General features: G+C 38.2%; 1 protein-coding gene across 1 annotated transcript in view; it reads right to left on the bottom strand.

Moving 5' to 3' along the window:
* The window catches only part of KCNQ1 (potassium voltage-gated channel subfamily Q member 1), a gene marked incomplete at its 5' end in the record, with an annotated part of 370416 nt that overhangs the window by 226131 nt on the left and 116868 nt on the right, over positions 1 to 27417 (bottom strand). The window contains one exon of the mRNA XM_082317249.1: positions 23416 to 23536. Within this exon, the coding sequence (XP_082173375.1) occupies positions 23416 to 23536 (121 nt within the window). The remainder of the gene's footprint in view (positions 1 to 23415; positions 23537 to 27417) is intronic.

Here is a 27417-nt window from a genome sequence, read left to right as displayed (position 1 = left end):
TAGGCGTGAGCCCAGAGGAGAGGAAAAAAAAAAAAAAATAGCATTTGCTTATCCATAAGCTACAAATCACTTGATGCTCCAGAAAGCACTTAAGATAGTGCTTAAATCTTACCCAAGCCCGTAGCTGCCTAACATCCACTTTGAGCAAGCACGTCGAAGCATTTTGCTGAACTATGGCTTTGGAAAACAATGCAAGGCCCACTGAATTCCACTGGCATGACCTCAGCAAGTGAAAAATAAAACAAGAAAAAATTTCCTCCCCCCAAAATAAATGGAAGTATGACAGAGGCAGAAGGAGTGACATCATCATATACTTGTGCCAATTATGGCCTATGTGCTAAAACAACGACTCCACTAAAAATAGCTATGAAAAACTGATACCACATTGCATTGATATGTTGGGACAAATAATGCAAAAAAGGGTTTTTCATCCTATATCAAGACATCCAACATTGTTACTGACAGTTAAACCATTTGCAATTCAGATTACACCACCACCTCAAGGTTCCATGCAAATAAAGAAAAAAATAACTTATCTATGAAAAAGAATTTACTAATTAATGTGCTGATAAATAGGTTCTTTAAAAAAGCATTTCTTATTCTTCCCCAGATTTTTCAGTATGTATGCTGAAGCAAGATTGCATGTTTTGTATCAGTAAGACTTTTTTCTGCCCCTCTTTTTTGTTTGTTTCAAAGATGCTGATTAATCTAAATTACTACATATATCAGACTTTTTAATTGTGAATGTTTTCAAGCCAGTGTCTGCCTTACATCTGCATTCCCATTTAATATATAAATATTACCACAGAAAATACTTTGTATATAAAGCACCAAAAAACACATGAGACAGAGAAGAATAGCCTGTGTTGTATATATACAGCAGACAAACAAAATTCCATGGAAAAACACACACTGTAAACATCAATGCCTTCCCATTGAGGACAGCTGCTGTAACACAATCCAGGGTGCCTGCTGCCAGGATTTTCCACATGAGTGCATCTTCTTTTAACCGCTGCTCAAACACTGGCTGAAAGAGGAGCTGCTAGACTGAACATGTGTCTGCTCTTGGACGACAAACACACGGCACAGCAATGGAATGCAGAGCAAACCTCGGGATTTGGGCGGGAAACGAGCTACCCGCTGCCTACCTTTGGGTCGAGTTCACAAACACTTTTGCTCTGGTTTTCAGAAATACGTTTTATACTTCCCGATGAGAACTAAGTGGGCATGTTTGTGAGAATGCATGCAGTCGCAAAGATTTTAAGTAGAAATTGTCAATATATGAATCACAATTTATGACAACAGTACATAATATACATCTCCTATTGCTTGCATTGGCAGCTGAGTAGAAAGGAAGGATAACCCTATTGGACACACATTAATTTTCCTAGATTAAAGAAAATGGATATCGACAGAAAACTTCAGAGATATAAAACGCTGGGGGGAGGAGGTGTGAATAGGTCACTGCAGAGAATCCGTTCATAATATTAACAAAATGCAAAGCAAGTCATAGTTTAGATAGAAAACGGAATCAGGTTTCCCTGCACAAAAGGCACCTCAGCTGCCAAAAGTACAAGAGCAATTAAGGAGCACAAATCAGCTTAAAAGCAGAGAAGAATAAATGGTGTAGAAAAAGGGAAGTGCTCACTTGAATTAATGAGTTTGTAAATGAACATACACACACATTTATACATACGCACACCCACAGCCTTCCACGCCGTCAGGGTAAAGCGTCCTCGCTGGACATGGCTCAGGGGTCTGCTCGGCACTGGGCTCGGATGCTCTCTAGTTTCCCCCAGCTCAAGGGGCCGAGGTGCTGGGTTTTCCCTGGACTTCTGCTGCGTACTTCCTGCTACGCTGTCGCAAAAACGGAGGCCTTTTACCCAGATATCCTAGGCAATAAAAACCCACTGTTGATTCTTGACATATATCTCACAGCTCAAGCTCACGAACACTCTAGATTTAAAATTCTACATATGTACCGGCCAAAGCAGACAAAATCATAGTAAAAGTTGTTTTAACTAGTGAAATAATAAAGGTTTCCTTTTTCTCTGTGCTTCAGTTTCTTCACTATCCTTTAGTCTATTTTGTACATACATAAGAATCCTCCAGGACACCAGAACTCTCCTCCCTCTCCAAAGTCATCAACTGATCTGGTGTCCTTTCTCTGGATGACAAAAGTAAACAAAAACATAGGATGTACATGTGTGTGAGAAAAATGATATACGGATCAACAGAAAGAATTCAAGAAAAAAACTCCAAGGATTTATGGGAACGCCTTCAATTTTTTAAGTGTATTTCTAGCTTTACAGAAGGGCTTGAAACTATGTGTAGCCTAAGTGTTAAGAAAACAAAAGGTTAAAAAGAGATGTCAATACTTCCTTAAGTCTTGTGATTCAGCAGGGCCCAACTCACAATTTATGACCTTTTCAAGCCTGGCAGTGCTATGATTACTCAACCTGGCTCATAGTTGGCAGACACAGTCCAAACAAGAAAATGGAAGAATCTCAGTTCTAATCCCTGATCTTTTACAGGGATTCAGCTGGATCTGATTCAGCAACACATGCAGGCACATGCTGTATGTTAACAAAACGTTACCTCCATTGAAGCTATTAAGACTCAGAAAACACTCAAAGTGCGTGCTTAACCAATTACCTAAATCAGGGTCTACATGTTCACAAGACTGCTACTCCCCAAAGTTGTGTATGCTTCCTTTGGCTTAATTACCAACTCAGCTGAGTGTGTTTGGCATTTTGTGGGAAGCATGGGATGGTCAATACCAGAATTACCGTCCAACAAAATGCATGCTACAATATTTACTTGTAGCAACAAACAAAATTATCAGTGCAGCTACTGGGGCAGAAGAAGCAGAAAGCACAGCCTAACAGTATTTTGCAACCTTAGAACAACCCTTTTAGTTCTGCCGTACATTGTCAAGAAAACGTTTCCCAAAACTTCCAGCTATAGCCTATCTTCTGGTTATTGACTAACCCTGCTAAGTCTAGTGGCTTCGGTCTTGGCATGATTTAGTCCTGCCACCTCTCAGCTTCAACAAGTGGGGAAAAAAAAAAACCCACAAAACCAAACTGTTCACTATCTTAACAGAAGCCAGAAGGAATCCCACATTGATCTTAAGATTCTTTTGGCTATAAATGGCATCATTGTGTAGGTAGAACTAAGAAATACATCAGCTGTGAGATCTGTTTTAGAAATCTTCATGAAATTTCATTAAAGAAGAAAACTAAATGGAACTATGATGTTGAAAAATTAAAAATCTGAATACAGAAGATGGATATAGTGGTATAAAACAGAACAGAATAAGCACAAGATGTAAAGGTCACAAGTTCCAAATATACGAGTTGTTGAGCACCCCTTGAAATACTAATAATCTATGCTTCCTTTTAATATTAGAATTGCTCATGATTCCCTCATTGACATGGTGGGGTGCGTCGTAGGCCAGTAAACACCAGTACTTTCAAAAACAGAATCTGTACAGCTGGACATTAAAAAGCCCCCACTTTTTGGATCTCTTAGAAGATCACCTAAGAAAATGGAAGAGCCTCAAACAATTAAACAGAAAAGTAGTAAGAAACAAGTATGTCTACAGGACCATATTCATTCTTCTGTGAAGCCACACCATTTAGAGACCTAATTCCTTTTGCATTTCACATAAAAACATGAACCCCTGCCTATAAAGTTAAAGGGATCATGGCATACTTTACTGTGAGGAGGACCAGTGAAGTCTGCATCCCTGTAAATGAACATCCACAATATCAACCAGAGACGAGAAAGTAGCTGGCAGGGGCATGAGCACCAAGGGTCAGACAGGGCTATGCACAATTGGACATTTAATGAATTTCTGCAGACAGCTGCTTACATAACTGTAAAGCTGTCCTACCAGCCCTTCGAAAGCACTGAGGCATTTCCCCTTCTTTAAGGAGGGGGGAAAAAAAAAATCCCACTCTGAAAGATAAGAAAAGCAAAACTCATTAAGCTGCAATAATCACAATTACATATAATAGCTTATGACTACATGGATTAAGCTTTAATTATTACAGTGTTGCTATTTGTCTACTATTGGATGTGCGGAGAAACCAGTTCTAACCTGTCAGATATGATGGACTCATGTTTTCTAATGTTTAAAGAGTTATAGTTTGCCCTTGCCTTTTGCCAACAGTATATTTCCACAATTAAAGGAAGTTATTTTATACTATTTTAAACAAAGGTTGAAGAAATTTGCCGTAGGAACAAACTTCCTGAGTTTCATTATCCAAAGCTTTAAAATGACTGGCAAGCTTCACTTTTGAGTCATATAAGTTAATTGATGACACCATAATCATGAGGAGTAATGCTAGTCTAGTCAGGTATTCTTTCTTCCTGGTAAATACAATTCAGGATACCCTGAGGGATTCTGCTAAGCACAGATGTAGAGAAAAGCACACAGAAAAAGAGGACAGGAACACATTTTTCAACATGTCTTTTCCCCTTATTCAACTGTCGAAGAGAACAAACGCATTGTTCAACAGGGATTATAAATGAGCCCTCTGCCCAAAGTTAAAACTGAACTTCTGAAAATATACATGCTACCACTTTGAATTTCATCCTTCAGATATTGACAACTTTTATCCTATGGCAAAGATTTACAAGAGAAAAAGGTATTTTTTTAAATCATTTAAATCCATGGGACAGATTATGAAATTATATACTTTGTCTTTCCAGTGAAAAGAAGGGACAAAAGGACAAAGGAATCCAGCCACTGATTTATCCATGGATTTGCCAACTCCCGTGACAAGCTGATGAACAAACATTTAACTTAATTTCCATTTGATAAAAAAACTGTAGTTTAACAGTCTTATAGGAAGGCCCATAAGAACATATTCACCCACTTATAATTAACAAAGATTAATTAGCACACTCTGTAGCTTACTTCCCATAATGCAGCAGCACTTTCCCTCTCATGAATGCATCAAAACCAAGGTTAAGATGCCACAGCTTAGAGGAACAAGTATTGGAGAAAAGTCAGTCATGGACTCCTACACAATCCTTATGAGATGTAATTTCAAGAAAAAGAAAATTCTTCAAGCCCTATCAGAGAATATGGATATTTTTGGCATGTACACCTCACTTGTTTTGTCCTTTCATGGAGACAAGTAAAATGTCAGAAAAATGAATTACTTTGATAATCTAAGCCTTACATTGTCAAAGAACTGCTGCAGTATCTTTCTCACCATCTGTCCCAAACAGAGCTGTTATATCTACTTTTCCCTCTGTAACCTGGAGTAGAATATACAGTTTCACGTCGGGAGCAGACAGATGCTGGAAGTGAAAACACCGAGTTCAAGGTTAGTGTAATCTCACTAGTCAGGCTTTGAGCGAGAGTGAAATATTCATTCCCTGAATCGAAACATCCATCAAAGTGTCATATGAAATCAATCTGAACCCACTTGTCAAGAACAGAAAAATTACGGAGGGGACAGGGGTTGTCCCCAGGTGTCAACCATTTAACAGCTGTAAAGATACTGGCTTATTACAAGAAGTCTAAGCATAGTTGAGAAAACAGCCTGTCGCTGCAATCTTCCCTAACAATTTCATTGCTTATGTGGTGTACACATGTATACTTACTGTAGGGCTTCACTTCATTAAATTATAGGCATTTCCCAACTTTCAAGCTTAGATATCATCTCATTCTCTCTCTAATAGAAGAAATAGTTGTATGCACAGGAGAATTTACAAAACTTGTTTTCTTGTGGCTCCCTGTGTGGATTGTGCCTCGTGTGACAGTAAGACTGAATGCGGACTAAAACCGTTCACTTCAGTGGAGGAACCACCTGTGAGCTTCCCTCTTCCTCCTCTCCTACACAACTGCTTATTTAATGAAACTGAGTATCATTTAGACTTAACTCCTATGAAATTAAGGTAACACCGGACAACATCTTCAACAGCTATCTGGGGATTGGCGACTGGTGACACGCAGACAACGGGATCATATTGGCCTTGCGTCCTTGCAAAAAACAAGATGCGTCCTTGCAAAAAACAAGATTTATGCAGCAGTGCATGCACGTCTGCCTCTTTTTTTCTCGTTAATCTTACCTGGCTAAGAAGGTTAAAATAAGGGAATTCATGAAGGAGAAATCATCTGAATCTTTTTTTCTTTCATGACAGCAAAGTATGCCATACATGGTGAACCTAGTACTCAGTCCCAAAAAAATGTATATAACAAAATGCTGTCAGCCATGACAAAAAAACATTAAAAAATGCAACTTCCCAAGTACCACTGTTTTCCAAGTAAAAGCTCACATTCTACAATAATGACCTCAATGAGACACACTAGGAGATGGCAACATAAACTTTAGGATTATCACCCATCGAAGTCACACCCTGTTTACGTCTAGTTGAAGGCTCAGTGGTTCCAGCTCTATTTATAACATTTTATCTCATCTTTCAAGGGTTTTTCCTCCTTCTATCAATAATTTCCAGAAACCAGGGAGATTTCTGACATGCTAAAGTGAAGAATGCTATAGGTAGCCTTGTTCAGCAGCAGAATACTAAAGCAACTAATGATCAGATCTATCCGCTTTTAACTATATGATCTCTCTTAATAGGAAACTTAAAGGTAGATAACATGCTAAGCTGCTAACTATTTTTCCACTCTGCATTCTCCTCTGACCTATGACCTATTCTCATCACAGACCTATGTTTGAAACTTGTATGCAAGGCCATGTTTGAGACCTATGCTGCAAGACTTGTTCATGATGTGTCAAGACAGACTAGGATTAAAATCACTTTACTTTAAAACTGTGGTTCTGGAACTCTGTGCTCATGCAACCTTACCCACAAGGCAAATCAAGCAGATTCACTTTCATGTTGAGAGTAGTTGGAACCTTCAAACAAAAAAAAAAAAAAGAGGACCATGACCCAGGTAAAACACTATCACTATCTGCCAACTTTAAATTTTAATGCTTCCCAACAAGCACAGTAATTGTACGGAGTCTTCGCTAATTGTGTCGAACATCACCCAGCTGGCCTTTCCAGGAATGCAATGTGCAGGGATGCGAAAGAGGGAAATGAGGCTTCTTGAGCACTATCCTATCTCCCGTCCAAAACAAATTTGGAGAGATGTCCTACTCAATCCCTCTCAAAGAATCAACAATCTTTAAACCCAGTCCACTTTCCAACTAAAATCCTTCGTATCCAGAGTTTTTAAAAGATATATTATGTTTAGATTTCCTCTTATTCCCCAGCCCTGAGGCGATATTTACACTTAAGTGAGATGCCTGTAGGTGACAAGTGTGGAAAGCAATGCAATCCTCTTGTCTAACACTTACATTATCATATACATATATATTTTAACCTTCAAGAACAAAACAGTTTATCATATACACACAGACTTTTTTTTTCCCCTTCAAAAAAAGATTACAAATAAATCTTTCCTAAAATTCTGGCAACCATTCTACTTGGAACATCAGTGAATCCTGCTGAAATGTAAGACTGCACTCATGCCACCCTACAACACTAATTTTGTCATCCAGTTGACTGTTAACCCATGGCGGAGTAACTCAAAAGTAGGCATAATTTCATATATAACATGACTGCCCCCTTGTGTCAGACTAGATCCCCTTCCTTTAGCAGGGGGATTTCTCACATCTCTAATTTCTTTCTCTTTCCTTAATATGAGGAAAAAAAAACAAAACAAAAAAACAAACCAAACCAAAACCCCCCCAAAAAATCCAAACAAACTAGTTTCTTGAGTATGAAACTAGAGCTCTACAGTTCTTGAAACTATGGCAAAACAAAATGTAAGGTATGGATGATAGAAAGCAATTTTGAAAATAGCAACACATTTCCAAAGTGATACAATCCTAAATCACTGAGGTTTATTAACAACAAAAAAAAAAAAAAAAAGGGAAAAAAGCTGTTTCCATCCCAAAGGCTGTTCTTTTTACATAATTCCTTTTTTTCTTATGGGTCAGTTTTAAAGTTAATTATATGAAATCATATAGCAAGATTATTAGCTAACTGCACCAAGTTAAGACATACAGTGTAATTCACTAGTAGTTCTGAGTACAGAAGCCTATGTCAACACGTGCAACATACTATACTACAAGGGGAAAACTCACAAAGGACATCAGAGTTCCAAGTGGGCACGTAGACATATACAGGATATCCACTTACATTTAAAATTATTTGCTCAAACAACAGCAAAACCACCACCTTTGCTGAACACATTCAGTTTGCAAGTTCTGAGGGATTCATAAAGGCTGTAGTATTTTTCTAATGAGAATTTGGTCCCATGCATAATTTACATATATTAACACACTATGTATGTGTTTGGAAACTCAGAAATTATTTCAAATGTGTTACGAAATGCTATGATCTGTCCTTTAGCATAAGGGGCCAAGATAGGTATGTGGGGTTTATCCAGGCATCAGTAACCCGCGTGGCACCTGTGAAGTGCTAAACAAGGCTCTGGACTTAGGCGAGATAGGAGAGCACTGCCATCAAGGAAACACGGACAGATTTTTATGCTTTTTTGACACTTTTTTTTTTTTAAGCCAAGAGGGTGAATGTCAGTGAGAGCCTCTCGATGATACTGGCAGATAGCAGTCAGTCAGAGCTAGATTAGATGTTTGCCATCAAGAACCAAGGGAAGAACTGGGTGCCTTTCTTTATGACTAAGGTAAAGGAAATTTAAATAAACAAACAAACAAATAAATAAAAAAAGAGATGCCCTCTGGCCAAGGAAGACAATCTTTGAAAAGCAGCATAAAAAGACTGAACTAGAACTTTTCCCCCTCAAAAACCTAAGCCACAATACGGCCACAGAAAATGCATCATTTTTGCCTATTTCACCCATCTATCAGTCCTTGGCAAAGCTAAAACAAAAAGCACTGTTATATGAATTGTTATCCAAACCACCAGACTGCTTGCCCTTTGGCCTTCAGCACTGACTTCAGCTCACAGGTCTCTCCTTCAGTTTTCCCTTGGTGCTCTCTAAAGTTTGTGGAGCCATCAGGGACTCCTCTCCTTTCTTCTAAGGAAGCAGCCATCTCTGTCCTACTGGCACATGCCCCGTGTGAGCACACACACTAGTTAGGAGTGACGGTAGGCAAGATGAACAGGGAAGGAAGAAATAATTTCCTATCTGCAGAACTCCAATGTCTTCTCTACACGGAAGTCTGGAGGCAGGATGAAGCACTGGTGCAGGGAGATATGCTGGGCCAAAGTGTTCCATTGAACCTTGGAAAAGGGAAACACTGAGGGGAAAAAGTGAAGAACTGAAACTAAGCAGATAAGAACTGAGTTGAACTGATGGAAACGAGCAGCATATTCTAAAAGATCAGTATTGTTCACAGCAGATTTCACATCTCCGTATCAGGAACCTGTAAGCTTTTGGATAGAAATGTAGGAGCAAAAAATGACAAAGTTAATTTCCGGGAAGTTGCATCTTCTGAACATATATCCACATCCACACAGCTCCTAGAGAAGTACCAAGTGTCTAGAATGCAGCATCACAAATTTAATATCTGAAAAATAGGAAGCCATCAAACCAACCTTAATAATGTGAGTCTCTGAAATACACCAATGCCAACAGAATTAAAGGCATCACATTCCAAGCATAAATGTGTCTGACGGTATCACCAAGATCAGCCAACTTTTCTTCCATACCCTCAGCTCGCTTCCTCCTTCTGTCACTGCTGACATGACTATCCTTCCTGTTCACCGAAGCTTACATCCTTCAATTACTCTCTTTCCTCTTCTCTCCTTCTCCAACAACCCGTCTACTTCACTACAGCATCTCCAAGACTTGTCCCCTTCCTCCCAACCCTCCCCCCAAAAAATTTATTGAGGCATTTGTAATGCTCTAGCCTTTAAATGAGCTGACCAGAGGAAGTACAGATGGGACAAGGGTAAGCCAGTAATTAAGGCAGAGCTTTCCAACTCGTTTTGCTTTCCTGCTATCAAAACTCTATCTTTGTTTTTTCAGTCTCTGTAGTAGATCTGTCACTACTGCCACATGCACTTTGGATGTTTTCTCCATCACGTGTAACTCCGTATAGCTATCGGTCTCATTTCTCTCCTGCATGTTTTATATGTTCTGCATTCTACACAAATGCCCTGCTTAATCATAGAGGAACCGAACTCCAAAGCTTGCAATTTAGATGTCAATATTCCCAGACTTCAGACACTTGGCTTGCTTTTATCCTTGCCTCCCTTCACCTCTTTTTTTTTTTTTTTTTTTTTTTTTTTTTTTCTTCTTCCCCTCCTTTCCCCTCTTTCAGTTCTTTCTGACACAGGGACACCTTGCATGCCTAAAAAAAGCCATTAACAAGTGACAGACTCCTGCCATACAAATATTTCTAATAATTCATTCTTCTCTCAGGGGATCTGCAAACTATAATGACTACAGCTCCATTAGGTATGATTTATATTGAACTGCTTTTTGAGAAATTCATACCTTTAACTGTACTTCCCTCAGAAAAAGAGAGTTCCTAGATGTACCGTGTCTCAGATATGCCATTGGTGGTAACGCTGCAAGGCCTATAGTATACATTATTTGCCAGTTCATAATATACAGTAAAAGACCAAAAGCCTTCAGACAAAAAGACAGAAACAATTAAGAGCTCTAATAATCTGATCCTGCTGTTCGCAGCACAAAGTGATTTAAAATTATTCATGTGTTTCAATATGGAAGTGATTTAACATAATTTAGCAAACCTGAGACCTACATTAAGATGTAATAATGATGAATGGATGAGACACAGCACACACACGTACAGAAAACCTCAGAGTCCTGCAGAGTAAAGGAAGTACCCCTGAAGACCTGGCAGGTGCCACCATGTGGGTGGCCTAAAAAGGAAGACTGCAAATAGCCTTTCTTAAAAAAAAAAAAAAAAAATTATATATATATATATATATATATATATATATATATATATATAAAAGATCAAGATTCTAGAGTGTAACAAAGGGTGTGGATAAGAATGCATTCCAAATTAGTATCTGAAAATTTTACATAGACAGGATTGGATTAGGTTTCTAAAATAAAAAGCAGATGGACTGAGAACACTTACTAAGTTCACTAAAGAACAAATACACTGTGGTTGCATCCCTCCATTATTTATTATCCCAGCAGCCATTTTAGGACTCAGACACAACTATTTCTCGTATAGTACTTTCCATGTACATGGTTCTCAGCATAGGCTCCGTATACACCCGCAAGCACAGTGCACATCCTCTAGGACAAAGCACATATGCAAATCGTTACCTCTCCTTCTAAATAAAGACATTTCTCACAAAACATAAACATTTTGAGGTAATAAGTAATTAAACAACAGGAATAATAATGACTGGCATTTCAACTTGTTAGCGTATTTATCACAGCTAGAACATGGATGAAGTTTTGTAACATCTATTTAATTATGCACCTGACTTCCTATTTCCCCTGCATTACTTATTCTATGGAATAGGTAATAACAAGAACCATTAAGTGTTGCACAGTTTGAAAAACAGCTGAGAGTATAGGGTGGAAAGAGAAGAAAGAGGAGTTGTGTTGCTAAACCAAAATTTCTCAATATCAGAATCTTAATTTTTTTTTTTTCCCTAAAAACAGATGAGTATAGGAGAACACACGCCCATGATACAGCCTGTTAATCCCAGTTTGCCAAATTTTCCTCAATACTGCGCTAAGATAAAGTAGTACTTTCAGACCAAGCTTTCTGTCTCAGTCCCTTTTCAGGAGTAACAGGTACAGCATAACATCTCCAGACAGGACTCACTTTTGTTGTTTGTATGCATACTGCCAACCATTAAATCCAGAACGGGGTTTCTGGAAGCCAATACAATGAAAGCACACACTTCTGGCAGCTCAGCATCCTAGCCTTCAGGTAGGACTGGAGAAGAAAAGGATGCATTTCACCCCTGCAACCTCCCTATGCTCCCAACACAAAGCTCTTGGAACACTTCACGTTCAGCAACGGGGGGAATTTGACCCCTGACTTGCAGACCTAGGTGAATAACAAATGCTTCATAGAAAGCTTGTTTCTTCAGTTTTTCAACCCCAGCTGTGGTCAGCTAAGCGCTGCTGCCAGCTCATGTCGCTAACAAAAAGAAAACTGACATCCCGCACCGCTCTGATGCTGTCCTGCATGTCCCACCATCTGTGGGACAGTCCAAGAAAAGCTTCCATTTTGTGTTAAAATCAACTTTAAAATAATGGATTGTGAGGATTTTCAAACCATTCGCCACTGCCTAATGCCTGTGAAGCCCACCATACCAAACCCGCACCTTGCAAAGAGTTATGCTCAGTTTGAGCACTTCTGGATCCCACTCCTACTGCAGAATGTTCCAAGCAAGGTAGGGCTCAGCAGTCACTGAACTGAGGCTAACTTGCATGGAGAAAGCCTCTATGGCAAACGTGAGTATAAACTGGTTGCCCTGGAATTCAATTAGTACTTTTCTTTACACAATATTAAGGAATGTTGTGGTATTTTGGGGTTCTCTCATCAAATAAAAATGAGGAAATAATTTTTAAATACTAGATTATTTCTTTAATAAAATAATACCTTTAACAAAAAAAAGGTGTTTGTTCACAATTTTTTGTTTGCATTTATTAAAAAAAAAAAATCAGATCCCATACATATGGGGGTCAAATTTTCAGCAACACTGGTATGACTTCTGTGTCTATGATGTGTTCTCAAATTCTAGCCAGTGTCTAAATAGGTACGGATTTAAAAAAAAAAAAGCTACAAAGGTTCAACTGCTTTCCAGGGTAATAGCTGCACTAAAGGAAAAAAAAAATCATGGGGATAATTCAAGTAAGTTTCACTGCCTGTATGTTAAAGGTTTAATCGAAGTGAACTTACCATCAGATGTAGACAAACAAGTAAATTCCAAATGCAAGATCGCACCAGCTACAGCTCTGTGTTCATCACCTTTCATATTCCTGCATGTAAACTGAACTTTTGTAGTGACCGCAAAACATTTTTGGCATCCCCTGGTATTTTCCATTCATACACAGCCTGTATTACAGATCTAGCCTGCCATCCCTCAAAAATCACTGCCCCTACAAAACGCAGCGTGACAACCTCTCATAAACCAAGAATCACGTAGCGAGTGTTATGTTTTTGCTGTGCTCTGCTCACTTCATTGGCTCTCCACAGGACATTGTGTCACACTGAACATCCCCTGCCTTTATTTTCAAGGCTCTAACTCATACAGGCCCAAAATTCCTAAAAGATCAAGCCCCTGGGATCCCCACCACTCCCAATAATTCCCGTTTTCAGGAACAGTGACGTTGCTGTACAAATGACACTTGGCTGCACAGAAGGGACTTGGTTGTGAGGCAGGCCCCTGACCAAAAGGACATGAAGACAGACCGACAACAACAACAGTTACCACTTTCTGATCCATTTCCCTTTTGACATTGTATTTATGCATTTTACATGTGGAGAAAAAGTGAAAAAACAAAACATAAACACATCAGTTTTCTTTGGGAAAGACAGACATAGAGGTGTAACCGGACATAGCGATGACTAGCTTCTGTATTTACTTTTATCCCAAGAGGCACTCAGTAGCCACAGAAATGGGTGTGATACAGGAACCCGAGAAAAACACAGACCAAAACACAACCATGAGCAACGGGTCAGGTGCTTAGCTTTAGTTTGCTAACAGGCTGACAACTACTGTAAGGTATTTAAGGTATTTTGTCTGCAACACAAAGAAAATGCTTTAGCTTTTCCCAGTATAACTTCCTGCAGCGAGTAAAACAAAACATACAGTTCTACACATGGGAATGACACAAAGTCCCTGAGACACTGAGTGAAATCACCACTATTTTCAGTCCTTGCAGTCACATGAAGAAAGCAAATTTCAGTCAACAGCTCCATGACCTCCCATGGGCTCTCTGTCCAGGGCAAGCAGCCACGGCCAGGCATGCTGCTCTTCATGGAACCAGCATCCGAGATGATCCGTAGAGCTCCCTACTTTACAGCTCTGCCTTAGATTTGGCAAATGTTTCAAACAAAACCATCCATTGCAGTGAGCTTTGCTACATCAGTAGGGTGTTAAGTGTACTTGACCATGTTTTTAACTTCAGAAAAAAAAATCATCACTAGTGATCAGAAACAGCAGCTGCAGGAGAAGCTTTTTACTGTGTTAACGCTGTGAAAGGATTTCCAGAGAAGTACAGCAAGAGGAAAATGCTATATCAATTCTGAACTATGTCCTGGTCATACTGGGAGCAGCATTTACTTGTGAAAAAAACTGCAACTGCAATATTTATCTTTGTAAAACACTGTGGAATGAAGTTAAAAGGAAAAACCAACTTGTATGGACGATATGTTTGAGCAATTTTCAGATCACTTTTACCCACAGAATGTACAGCATGCAATTTCCTGAACAATTATAGTATTACAGCAGGTAAACTAACCCATCTACATCTTTTGGAATTGTTTCCCTGTGCATTAATACTGTTACAAAAAGGGATTTTCCTTCAGCATTGCTGTCCCGTTGCACTATTCAGCAATATTTAAACCAGCTGTTGATTTCCATTTTTCCAGTGTAATGCACTTCGCTACAAAAGATGTTCTCACAAGAAATTAAATGTTATCCAAGTATTAAAATACAAAGGTCCCTTGGGTCACACATGCTATTGGGTTTTAATACCATAATGTTCCATGCCTGGATTTGATAGTTGAGCCTGGAATTAGATGATTAGGTCAAAAATACATTACACAAACTATTTGCTTGTTACGCTGTGTTGGTTTCCGCTCTGTCCACCCCAAACACAGACACAGATATCTGTAACTGCACTCATATCCACAAAAAAAAAAAAAAAAAAAGTTTACAAATGCTAACATTTTGACCAATATTAGAATTATAATTTTGCTAAAAATGCTTATTTACTAGTTTGTGCCTGCACACGGAATAAATCTCAGTGGTCAACTATGTCTCGTGGTTGGCACATATCGATCCTGACAGGCATTCATACAACCTTGCACTGATATCAGATTGACTGCTGCTGGAGAGCCGTGAGGCCAAATCCAGGTATGTTTGCTACACTGATTGAGCATAGTATATGCAGCAGGTGTGGGCATAATGCTTCCCATAGCTTCTGAAGTATACTAATTTAACTGCTATTTAAAAGTATTAAATTTTACAACTTCATAATGAATATTTGTTACCACATTAGAAGAAAACTATTATTTCTCATATAATTAATAAACCATTAAACAAAATTTCTATACTGTTTATTGGATAAAATGACTCCCAACAAAAGAAGCGTGCACATTATAAACTACTCAAGTTTTTAACTTGTTTTGGTATATCTACCACACCTAAACAAGAAGTAAAGCCGTCCTCCATCCTCATAACAGAAAGAAAATGTTTAGTTACACTTTGAATTTTAATTCTGGAGTTAACTCAAGATGATAATAAATTTAAATTTTAGAAATGCTAGATAAAAGTGGGACACTTTTATTGTCTCCCGCCCCCCCCCCCCCCCAAAAAAAAAAAAAAGTTTTTGCACTTATTATTCTGCATGGTGCCCAAAGTAAACGATGATAAAAGTTAGTAAGTGGGGAGTTGCTTGTTGTTTTTACAGCATAGGAGCCCTGTACTTCTGAATCACTAAGCAGCTGGAGTCTGCTTTAATTACTTAACATCAATCAAGATGTAAACCAGGGCTTGGAGACCAAGGAATGCAACGTTCATCTGCAACACAAAAGAAATAGCTAAGCTATCTTAGCTTCTGCCTAGACAGTTTGTACACTAGGAAAAGTCAACACATTACTTTTATACTACGTCAGTAACATAAAATAGCCAAATAGTAATTTTACGCTGTACTTGAATACATCAGTGACAATTTGTAGTAAGGGAGAAAAGATCACGAGAATATTATTTCATAAAGGCTTGCAGCCGCTAACACAGAACATATTTGTCCAGTACTACCTTCGGGCAAATAGCAGCACCAGTATATGATAGCACTTCCCTCTTCGAAAAATAAATAGATAGAAAGTTAAAATAAAAGGAGAGGTGAAATTGCAAACTCTAGGTTCCTGCCTGAATTTTTCATCTGTTCACTCTCGAAGCTTGTGAAATACAAGTCTGTTACTGCGTTTTTGCTAATATTAAGAACACAGCACAGCAATGCTGCATTCAACTCGATGGAGCGCTACAGCCTGTCTTTTACAAGATCAAAGGAGATGATCTAATTATCCCTTCTGGTCTTCAGATCTATAGATGTAAACTACACACTCTATCTAATCTATGAAAAAAGCAACCACCCACCATAGTACACGAGAACTTCTCCCTAAAGATAAAAGGGACAAGTAACCACATGGGACAGATGTTAGCCACATTACTTATTGCACTGTCGGAAGCAGCTCAGTTGCTACAGTGTTGATGGTGAAATAAGACACCATGAAGATCTGCCCAAGTCTTCAGCACATCTCAGGTAATCCATCTATGAAAACAAAGATTATAAGTAACTGCCTGTATCAGGGAAGACACAATCAGTCAACTTCAGTCAACTCTGTGGCAGACATCGGATGCAGAACACAGAAACAGTTTGTGTGCTGGGATCCCGCCTATTAGATATCATACAAACACAGAACAACAACAGTCCCCAGCTCAAAAAGCTTCCAATCTAGGTGTAGGATGGCAGATTAAATACGTACAGACAGACAGATGCAAAAGCACTTGGAAACAAGGCATCCCATTTGTCTCAGCACAGCAGTGGCTACAGTACTCTTCAGGTACAGGGAAGATTTTACAGTGATTTTGGATCAGGGCAGCTGCACTCGAAAACACACAACACTGGTACTATTAACTCATTGCTACAGTGGGAATGCCATAGCTATTCTGGCAGTGCTTTCAGCTGGTATCAATACCCATAAGCCAGAAATAAAGTTCTTACAAAGTATGATGAACATACTAAAATACCCATTTGCCTCTCAACATTTAAGAGGCAAGTTTGCTTATGTCCTGCTCTACTACCATCACCTAGCTCTTGAGCTGCAGACAAGCTTTCCAGCCCCCTAAGACTGGGACTACCTAGCACACTAAATCAATTTAACTTAAATCAGAGACGCTCCGAGTCCTTTTTGATGACTATACTGTGTTGATCATTGCTTACTTAAGGGATTAGCCATATTTAGGACTGGATTGCCACAGCTCTTTTCTCCTCCCATGTAACCTGCAACGAGAAACCAGAATGGGGTGACGCCACTGAAATCATTACAGTGTCTCGTTTACCATGGTTCTGGAGTTTCCTTCTGAAAAAGGAACTTTCCCAATTGACACTTCATATCCTCAAGTGGCTCAAAGCAGCTGAATAGATGAGAAAAATCAGATTCCTGATACATCCAGAGTTCTAGGGTTGATTTCTACGGCCAAGTTTATGGTTAATTTATAATGAAAACACAGGATATAATGATGCTTTTCCATACCAAAGGGAATAACTATTAAACCAGCAGCGATTGTAGGCAGCATACCTAAGGGAGCTTGACGACATACTGAAACGTGCCAAATGAAAAAGGGATGCTGCCCAGCGTACAGCAAGTACTGAAGACTTTCCTGTTGCAAGTTAAGTAAATTACTGGAATAACAGCACATAACAGTAACCAGCGATGTTTGAACATTAAGCTCTGGTCTTAACTCAAGCACGTTCTTACATACAGTTGCTATCACTGCTATTCTTCTAACGTGCCCTGTCATTAACGATAAAATGGGCCCCATGCAAATCATGGTTTAAATATTGTTAGCAGCGTTTCAGAGAGAATTCTTGTGACAGCAGAAGTCAGCCGTTACATCTGGCCACTCGAGAGTGAAAAAGAAATATTTGCTCAGACTTCAGAGGGTCATTTTGATATAGAAGAGGAAGATAAAAGCAGGAATCTTCTACAATATGAGCTAGGAAATCAAAGCAAATAGGGATTCCACTCAGTGATAATCCAACAGAAAAGAGACAGTTTTAAAACACATTCAGCACTGTTTGCTTTTGGCAATGTGGTTATATCTCATGCCAACAGATTATATGCCAGTAATTAAAACACAGAACACTTAATGAAAATCTTAAAGGAAAAAGAAAGAAAATATAATCTCTAAGAAAAGCCAGTGGTAACTGCAGCACCATGGACACTGCACTGCGTGTTTACCAGCACACTTTATTTTGATTATTTCAATTATATTTCAAAGTGTTCAAAAGCATTCATTTCAATCATTCAGAAAGATCCACCTGTTATCACTTCCTCTTAATCTGGAAATTATTAAAAAGCACTAAATTTGTTTGCTTAATTATTCCATCTATTGTGCTGTTTAACAAAGCTGGGTTTATTTTTAAAAACACCTCCACCACTGGAGCCTCCCATTTACTCCTAATACAATGCCTAAAAGGCTCTCTACCACCCCTGAGATGCTGACGGAGATAGTAGAGAAGATAAAGCCGATGTCACCACACAGAATTTTTTCAGGATGGAAACACACTTAACAACAAAAAGAAAGTGCCTTTTGTTTTTAATCTAATGCTTTTATTTTAGTGTAAGCCTACTGTATTAAACCTAAGATCACAGCAGTATGCCATTGCAAGAAAGCCTCCATTGAAAAATTATATTACATGTATACTGACAAAACCAATCTTTAGCTAATGAAATGTATTTTCATCACCCCAATAAAGAGGTACATGAAACATGTGGGGAAGAGTCATTAAAACATCAAGAATTATTGTTATTTTGACCATACAGCAACTGCTTTCAGCAAGAAATACATTCCCTGAAGGCAGCTGGATCCACAGCAATTCTTTCAAAAAACATTAGAGAGAAAGATGTATATGAAGTAATACCATAGTCACAATTTAAAGATCAAGAATTTTGCCAGCAATTTGCATAGTTAGAGAGTACATTGGTTTAGTCTTATAACAGCAAATACTTGTTTGGTATGATACTCCAGGTGATAGAACTAGGTCTAAGTTGTTCAAGGGGTCTCCCCAGTTTCTTTAAACTTTGCAAAAAATCAAGCTACTTTTTTATATATGAAGAGTTTAAATACAGTATCCAGAGATGACCTTTGATTTATGTTTCGATTTCTGCAGTAAATTTACAATACATTTAGAGCTAGTATTTCCCTAAAAGATTATTCTTACTAAGAAGCAGGAAGAAATACCAAACATCTATACATCAGATCTGATTAAACAAGCCACTGTCTAATGAGCTGCTGAACCCCAAGAATGGAAAACTATAGAATACATATATATATACACACTTATTTTTGATTCAGTAGCATTTCTGAAAGATCCATGGAGAATGCAGAGCTCTTTAAACTTCTTTGAAGAGGTGAGAAATATTTATATAAAGAAACATTAGACAGAGTTCTTCATTATTTTCTTCTCTCCTTTTTTCAGCTCAATTCCACCTACCACTTCCCCCTCTCCCTCCCATTTGTATGCTTAGAAGCTTGGTTAATTTCTTTTGCTACTTCAGCTAATGCCAAATGTAAAGTTGAAAAATTAAAGAAATTAAACTATTATATGAACACAGGGAAAGAACCTCTGGTAGCTGAGGCTCAGCTACAAGTAGCATCGATTTTCCACTGCTTTAAAATGCAAATAGAACAAAAGACCCAATGCAGTGAAACAGGGAACAGGAGACAATATGGGAACGTGCTGATTAGAGAGAACGAAAGAGTGAGAAGTCCAAAGGAGAGGTGTGGTATTGCTACAGTCTAGTTTCTTATTTCACTTTTACAACAGAACAGACCACAACAATCATTAAACAAACCACTGAAGAGCCAAGTCTTATCTCAAACACAGTGTGTACTGCATTCTTCAAACTGTTACGCTTCATTTTATAGGTGAGATCCGTAACAGCTAATTACAGACTGCTCTGCTTGAACCTGCATCTTCTGCTTATAAGACTTCTCACATAGAAGGAAGAGTGCAGTCACTCTTCCATGCACTGCTATCTTACTCTATATTTCTGCATGCACCTGCTGCAAATCTGTTTTTTTCTATGACATTTTCATCACTTTCCTGTTTGAACATCAGGTCTCAAAGTGCTTCTGTTATTATTTCTGTTTCCTCAAAGTGGCAGTGACAAATAATTAACTGGAACAGTAATCTTTCCACATGAAAGATTTCCCATTTCTAATTCCACAGAAGCAGGGCTACATTTAGTACAATATTTATTTCAAAACAGATTTAAAATACAGCCAGAAGTATGTCCTGCAAAAAAGCCTACACCTGCATCTTTATTATTAGACACAAAAACAGTCCTATTAAATTCAGTGAGAATATGCACCTACATTTACAAAAAGAGAATATTTTTTGCATAAACAAGCAGGGCACTGAAATTCAATTTAAAGGGGACTTTAGGCCTAGAAGCCTAAAGCCCGTTGTCATAAGGGCTGAAAGATGGCATTTTCTTTCCGTGACCTAATGCAAGTGAGGAAACAAACTTAGCCTCATTCTTTTTTTAAGCCACAACGATACCAAGTGTTTGCCTCTCAGTAACACAGTAGGTACCCCACACTTCTGCCAGATTTACAGTACCTGTCAAAAGGAAATATTTTTCATACTGTCAACTAAAAGTCACTTTCCGGTTGCATGTCTTCAATTAACTACGTAATATTTATTCATGTATTTATGACTTTCAAAAATTAATGTTTATTCTGGAGTCACCTTTCTGTGGGTTATGGATAAGCCAATTCATATGTTGCAATAAATATATAATTGACCAGGAAACAGTTCTATGAATCCCAAATCCAAGCATCCTTAGATCAAGTGTTTTATATTATGCTTCCACTTCTGAAACTGTCTTCATGTTTCTGATCCTCTGATAGATTCTGAATTGCTTTTAAGACCTGAAACTAGAGATATTTGCACTGCATTTGACTTTTCCATACTAATTTGTTTTCATAGCTGGTGCTGTATTTTTGTGAAGTACTAGGGTTTAGACTTGCATATGGTTGCTTATTTCCTTATCAACAAATCTGGAGCGATCATACTGTATATATGATGGCTTTAAGGAAATAAAATGCTTCACAACTGCGGACATCAGAACAAAATAATTCATCCTATATTCTCTCAGGCACAGCGTAACTTTCAAGCCTGAATTAAAAACACACACAGACACGGATCTGAAATGACTAACCACTTTTATAATAAAAGAAAATTAGTATGTGGCTCTGCACACAGAGATGTATCTATTGCATAATTCCAAATTCGATCCTCAATTCTATGCCCACATGTCTAACTTGCAGGTCCTACTAACATGTGTGACCAGCTCAAAAATATTTGTTCCCTAGGACTTTGAAATGCAGAATGAAAAAGAAGTATTTGTCCTAAATAATTCATTGAAATTGACTGGTCTTCAGCATCCAGCAACACAGGTACCCAGTGAAACACCGCACAGCAGCTTGCTTTTCAACAGCCTCAAATGCAATCAGAATGCACAACCCAACAGTAAAACAAACATTAGAATACTTTTCGTTTCAAAATATTTGGGAATATCTGTTACCTGAATGCCAATCCGCCAACTGACATTAAAAACCACAGAGTTTTCACTAACTTTTTGCCAAACCCTAATATCTATAGGCTGGTCAGCATTGTTTCAGGCCTTTTAATAAACTGCATACAAAGTAAATGCACTTTTAAGTGAACAGTTCTCAGGCTCTACAACGTTTGGGCACCCATGCTTCAAAGAAAGAGACACATTTCAATTAATATTTTTTCCAGTTTTGCATTTAATCCAATTTATCCAGTTTTGAATCTAAAACCAAAGTCTTAAAAGAAACAATGATTTCCATTTTCTTCCACCCTAGCAGAGACTTAATTCAAGTCATATATGGGGACATGTTTTGTACCATCCCATCACTGACAACCTAGAGCAATCTAGGAAGATTTCAAAGGTTACAACCAAAAATGAAGGAAATAAAAGAGAAATACATAAGTTACCAAATAAACACCCTAGTGTTTTAGTAAGGTTCTTCAGCTGATACACATTACCTGTATCCTAATGTCTCCCACAGGTAGTTTATAGAAAAAAAAAAAATCTCAGCTGTTACACAAGTTGGACTTAAAAGTGATGGAGCGCCTTATTATTTGAAATGTATCAATGAAGGTGACAATGAGAAATAACTAAATCATTCCCAAACCCAAAAAGAATAATGAAAACTCCTAGCACCAAAGCTCCTTTCTCTTAAAGAAAGCCTGCAATGCTGCGGTAAATTAAAGTTTAAAAAAAGCTACGCAAAGGAAACTTCTAGATCTGATTTTGCTGCTCCGTTGTTCTTGTCTAAGGCTTGAGAAAATTTATTACTTCCTCCTTCTGCTTGCACCACCAAGAAATCTTCCAGAATAGAAGTCTCCTAAATCGTCTGCCTACAAACATATGTACATTTAGACGATTCAGCTGAAAATGCAAATCCTTTTGTTTGAGGGCAGGGAAGACTGCCGCCAAACCTACTTTTTTTAAAAAATGCCCTTCTAAAGTGGCTATAAAAGGTACGTTCGTGCTTCTCTGCTATTTACACTGTATAGGAAGAAGGCCTGAAAATTGGCAGCAGGCATTTCTGCATGTTTTGTACCTCAGAAATACAAGTATGCCAAGAATTTTCATCTGTGGTTTCACTGCAGAAATCCTCAGATTTCTAGCAATAGGAGGGGGGAAAAATTGTCTCAATCCTCTGCTAGCGGACATATTGTCACACATCTACTATGGTAAATAATAAGCATTTGTTAGGAGTTTGAATTAAACAATGACCGAAGTTTGGGGTCTTTTTTAAGGCATTTGAATAAAAATGTTTTGCAAGTCTCAATTTTTTAGAATAATCTGAGAACCTGGAGATAACATTTTAGCATAAAAGACGTGCAGAAAATCTTCTCTTAGAAAGAAAAAAACCAACAAAATAAAAAATACAAGCCTGTTTCAGACCATTTTTATATACCACAAAGCAGTAATAAAGATCAAAACAGATCTTTTCTTACAATGCAGATCATCATTTGACCATTAGAGAAGGTGCTGCTGAAATGGAAACGCTGGTATTTCATACAAGTAGTATTTAAAAATTTGCACCTTAAGGCTATTCCACTGTAAAATGGTGGAGGGAATAATATGATTCTCAACAGGCAAGTACTCCCACACATTGTCTCCATGTGAAAATCTTGAGGCTATGAACCCCCCAGCTGCCCTCTAGAGACATCAGCTAAAAACTAAAGCCTCATGTCACAGCCAAGTGAACTTTTCTTTCGGTCAACACGAAGATTTACTGGCACTCAGAACAGTATACACCAACTTCAAGGTAAAAAGAGTTTGACGCAGATATCTGAGATAGCCCTATCAGCTCCGTATTTCAGCTCCTCCCACCTGCATTGGCTTCTCTTGCCTAAGTCAACTAATGCACAGTTCAATAGCCTTGACTTACTGCGAGATGTGAGTTATTGGGGTCAACAGTGTCTCACCCTCCAGGTCAAGCTCATCGGCAAAGCTGTTGGTCCTGATGAAGGGTCCTGTGTTCACATCTAAAAACGTCGGGCTTTTTTTCACTGTGAGGGAACATGCAGATAACAGTTAAAGCAACAGCATTTGGCTTTTTCAAGAAAGGTCTACCATTCATTTGCTCTCTGAAATACTGTACATTTTAACAGAATATTGAAAACAGAAGTTACTACAAAAAAAATTGCATACACTGCAGAGTTCATGAAAAGTAAAACTTTAAGTCGTCTTCTACCCGAAGAATTTCAACTTCTGCTGAAGACTTAAAGCTAATATTTTTTCTTTTTTTTTGTTCATACTCCTCATATGCTAGAATGTAGAGTACCTATATAACAAGCAGCTTCGTGCATTATAAAACTTATTGTACAACTGAGCCACACCATGGATCACCGCTCTACAGCAACAATGCATGAGTGCAATTCAATGACAAGATCAATTCCTTTTTATACCACCCCTACTTCATGTTTTAGTTTATAATACCAGATTCTGTGCTGTAATTACTGCGACTAAAATCAAGAAACCTGGCCTAGATCGACAAAGGAGCCCAGGCATTTTCACAGTGAGCAGTCAGCTCCTGTCATGCACTGTCTGAGCTGATCTGCTGGTTCCTGATCCCTTTCACGCTTAGGCACAAGGATGCCTCATCTTTGAGCCCAGATGTGAGACAGGTGGCAAGATGTTCAGTTCATCCAAGATGAGGTCCTTAGTGGGAAGGCCGTTTCACAAAACTTCAGATATTGAAAGATCCTAGTGGCAGAGTTACTTGTATACCAACACTTTCATGCATCCAAGAAATTAGGCAGAGTATTACAGACTTCATTTTTAAATTCAGGCTCCTAAGTTCTGCCAGACTCTAACACTAAGAACCCTAAGTGTTTTTTCCAGCATGGTCCTAACATTTGTTAGAGAAGCCAAAAAATCTGCATATAAATAAAACCACTATTGTATTTATACATGACTGTAAATTAATTTTATAGAGAATGAAAACAACAAGGAAAATTCTGTAGAAATCATAGGTAGATTGTGACACCTTCATAGAAATCTTTATCTGTGCAACTGGCTGGACCATTCAATGAAATCATTATAACGTTGTAATTTATGAAGTCTCTACTGTATTAAATAAAATACTTTATAACAGTAAATAATGCCCTGCCAAAATGCAACATGAAAGCTAAAGGAATATAGCAGAAACAGCTAACTTAAATGTAGCTGAATTTAATGAGAATAGAAGTGGAGATATCAGGAAACAAATTTTTTTTAACAGGCAACCATTTTACTCAAGCAAGTAGATATCATCATATGGCAGAAATGGATTTGAACTTTTACAAATAATCAGAAGATAAAATGTTGTTATATCATCAGGCACAGGGCCATTCAAAATTACAACGGGAAAGTCTGCTCTCCAGAAATTGTAGTAGGAGAGGAAGACCCATGAAATCACCGGGGGGGGGGGGGCTAAAGAGACAACTGCTAGGAGATACAATTATTAAAAGCAGGAGCCACTTCCAGCAATTAAAAATGAGAATTCCATAGTAAGTTTTAGCAAATGTTAGCTTCTTTTTTTCGGTTTTAGTATCATGTTATTTAATCACTTTGCTGTAGCCATCATCCAAGGTAGTGGCTGTTAAACAAACAAAATAATTCCAGCAAAATGTCTTTAAAACAGAATCCTTTTGGCTTTCACTAATTTTCACTGTTTTCATTTCTACAATACACAAATGAAACTTTCGTAGTTTCTAGGAAATGAGGACTCACAGCCTCTTTAGTTTTCCTGATGACAAGTGACAAAACTGCTGTACCTAAAACCATGCGAAGTGTTTGCTGAGCACTCACTGAACGGTGCTTACGAGAGACAATACACACAGTACACAAGTGGATTTGCAGAAAACGGCTGTTCTTGGATCATTCACAGTTATTGCTTTTTAGTTTCATGGGAGGGGAGGGGAGTGGCACAATGAAAAAGGAACAAGAAGTCAAGACTGTACCTCAGCCTATTTGAAAGTGCTGTTATCTGAGAATACAGAGATGAAGAGCGGTTTAATATGAGGCAAACATGGTATCTCCCTCCCTCTTTTTATTTTAAAATTTTCTAAGATCGTAACCAAGATCAGTCTGTTCTGGTGACCGGTGCAGCCCTCTGCTCTGTATGCTCTCATTCTTAAATGTATATTGCTGCTTCCAACGTGAAGGAGGAACCACTTCAGAACATTACCATGCAACCTGCTTGCACAGAGAGGAGGGACCAAAAAAGGAACATGACATTGATGAGAGCTTCCCTGCCACAAAGTGCCTTGAAACAATGCTCAAGCAGAGCACCAGGGAGCATATGCTGCCACAGCATATTTTATTTATAGAAATAAATTCATAGCCATTTGCCTTTGAAGGAGTCTTTCTCACAAAGCAGTGTCAAAAAAAAGTATGTTAAAAAAAGACACTAAATTTCTAAATAAGTAGGCTAAAGGAAAAAAAAATAAAGGAAGCTTTAGAAACTCATTTTCAATGGATAATGAGTGAAAAGAAACAGGAAACACGTGTAGCAAGGGATATTTACCATAATTCAGGGGTTCCCAAGCTTTATATTCTCTTTTTTTGATGGGTAGCAGCAGCAACTATGGTAATAGGCACGACTATCCAAGTGATAATGTTGAGCCAAGTACTACTTTGAAATGGCAGAAAATACACTCCCCACAATATGAGAACCCCTGCTTTAAAACTGAAATTTTGAACTTTCTGTAAACAGTCAAGGCCAGGTTGGACAGGGCTCTGATCAACCTGATCTAGCTGAAGATACCCCTGTTCATTGCAAGGGGATTGGACTAGATGACCTTTAAAGGTCCCTTCCAACCCAAACCATTCCATGATACTATGAACTTTCAATCGAGGATTATAATCACAATAACAAGAAGTTACTGATGGATTTTCTATATTACCAACACAACAATTTTATACACAATATGACATGTAAGCAGATGCTTTTCTGGTAGTGGAGTATTTGGCTAGCATGACAGAAAATATTTTACGCTTTCTCTTTTGCAAGCACAGACAAAAAATTTAAAATGCTTTAAAGTATTTTTCATGGAAACTCTGATTTTTAATTAATGCATTTAGAAAATACCTCTGGTCTGCAGAAAAATTCTTTTTTTTTTTTATTTAAACATTTGCAATTTATAACCTGAACAACCTTCCAAACTCAAAATTCTACTGACATGCCTATGCTTTCTTTAAAAAACAGCACTATAATTTTCTGTGCTACAGCAAGCAACTCCAGACAGAGCATTGCAAAGATTTAGTAATTAACAAAGGTGATGGAGCAATGAAATATTATGAGCTTTACCTGGAGAGGAAGGAGTGCTGGGAGACTGCTGATCTGCGGAAAATGATGGCCAGGAGCGCTGACAATCTGAGTCAGAGTAAAGATGCACATAAAATAAAGAGAGATGGGGCAGGGGGGAGAAAAAAAGCTCCAGACAGGCAGCTGAGGAGATGTAGACATACCTAAAATATAGTATGTTGTACCTGACATCTTTAAAAACAAAATAAAAAATACTGTGGAAAAGAGTTTGTATGAAACTCTTCTAGTGTGCATTTCATGTTAGCAGAATATTAAATCACCGCTAGGGGAGGCATTGTTGTGTCTTCAAACCCATTTTTCAGGACAGTGTCACCTGCTGCAAGATATTTCTCCCTACATACCAGTCCCATTTTGAGGAAATTAATCTCTATGTTTGCCCCTTCCTTCCTGACTTTAGGGTTTCCTCAAGTGGTTCCCCTTCCCAAGTGTACAACCTCACACAGGTCAGACCCCTCTTGCTCTGGTTCACGGTGTAGCTAGCTCCTGGTCACGTTTCAGTGCTGTCAGGTGGACAGACCAGTACTGCCACCCACATTTGAAGCTGCCTGACACATCCCATAAAGAAGCATTTCACGCTGC

This window comes from Platalea leucorodia, assembly GCF_965183815.1.
Source record: "Platalea leucorodia genome assembly, chromosome: 7".
Taxonomy (NCBI): domain Eukaryota; kingdom Metazoa; phylum Chordata; class Aves; order Pelecaniformes; family Threskiornithidae; genus Platalea; species Platalea leucorodia.
This window is presented reverse-complemented; position numbering and strand designations above follow the sequence as displayed.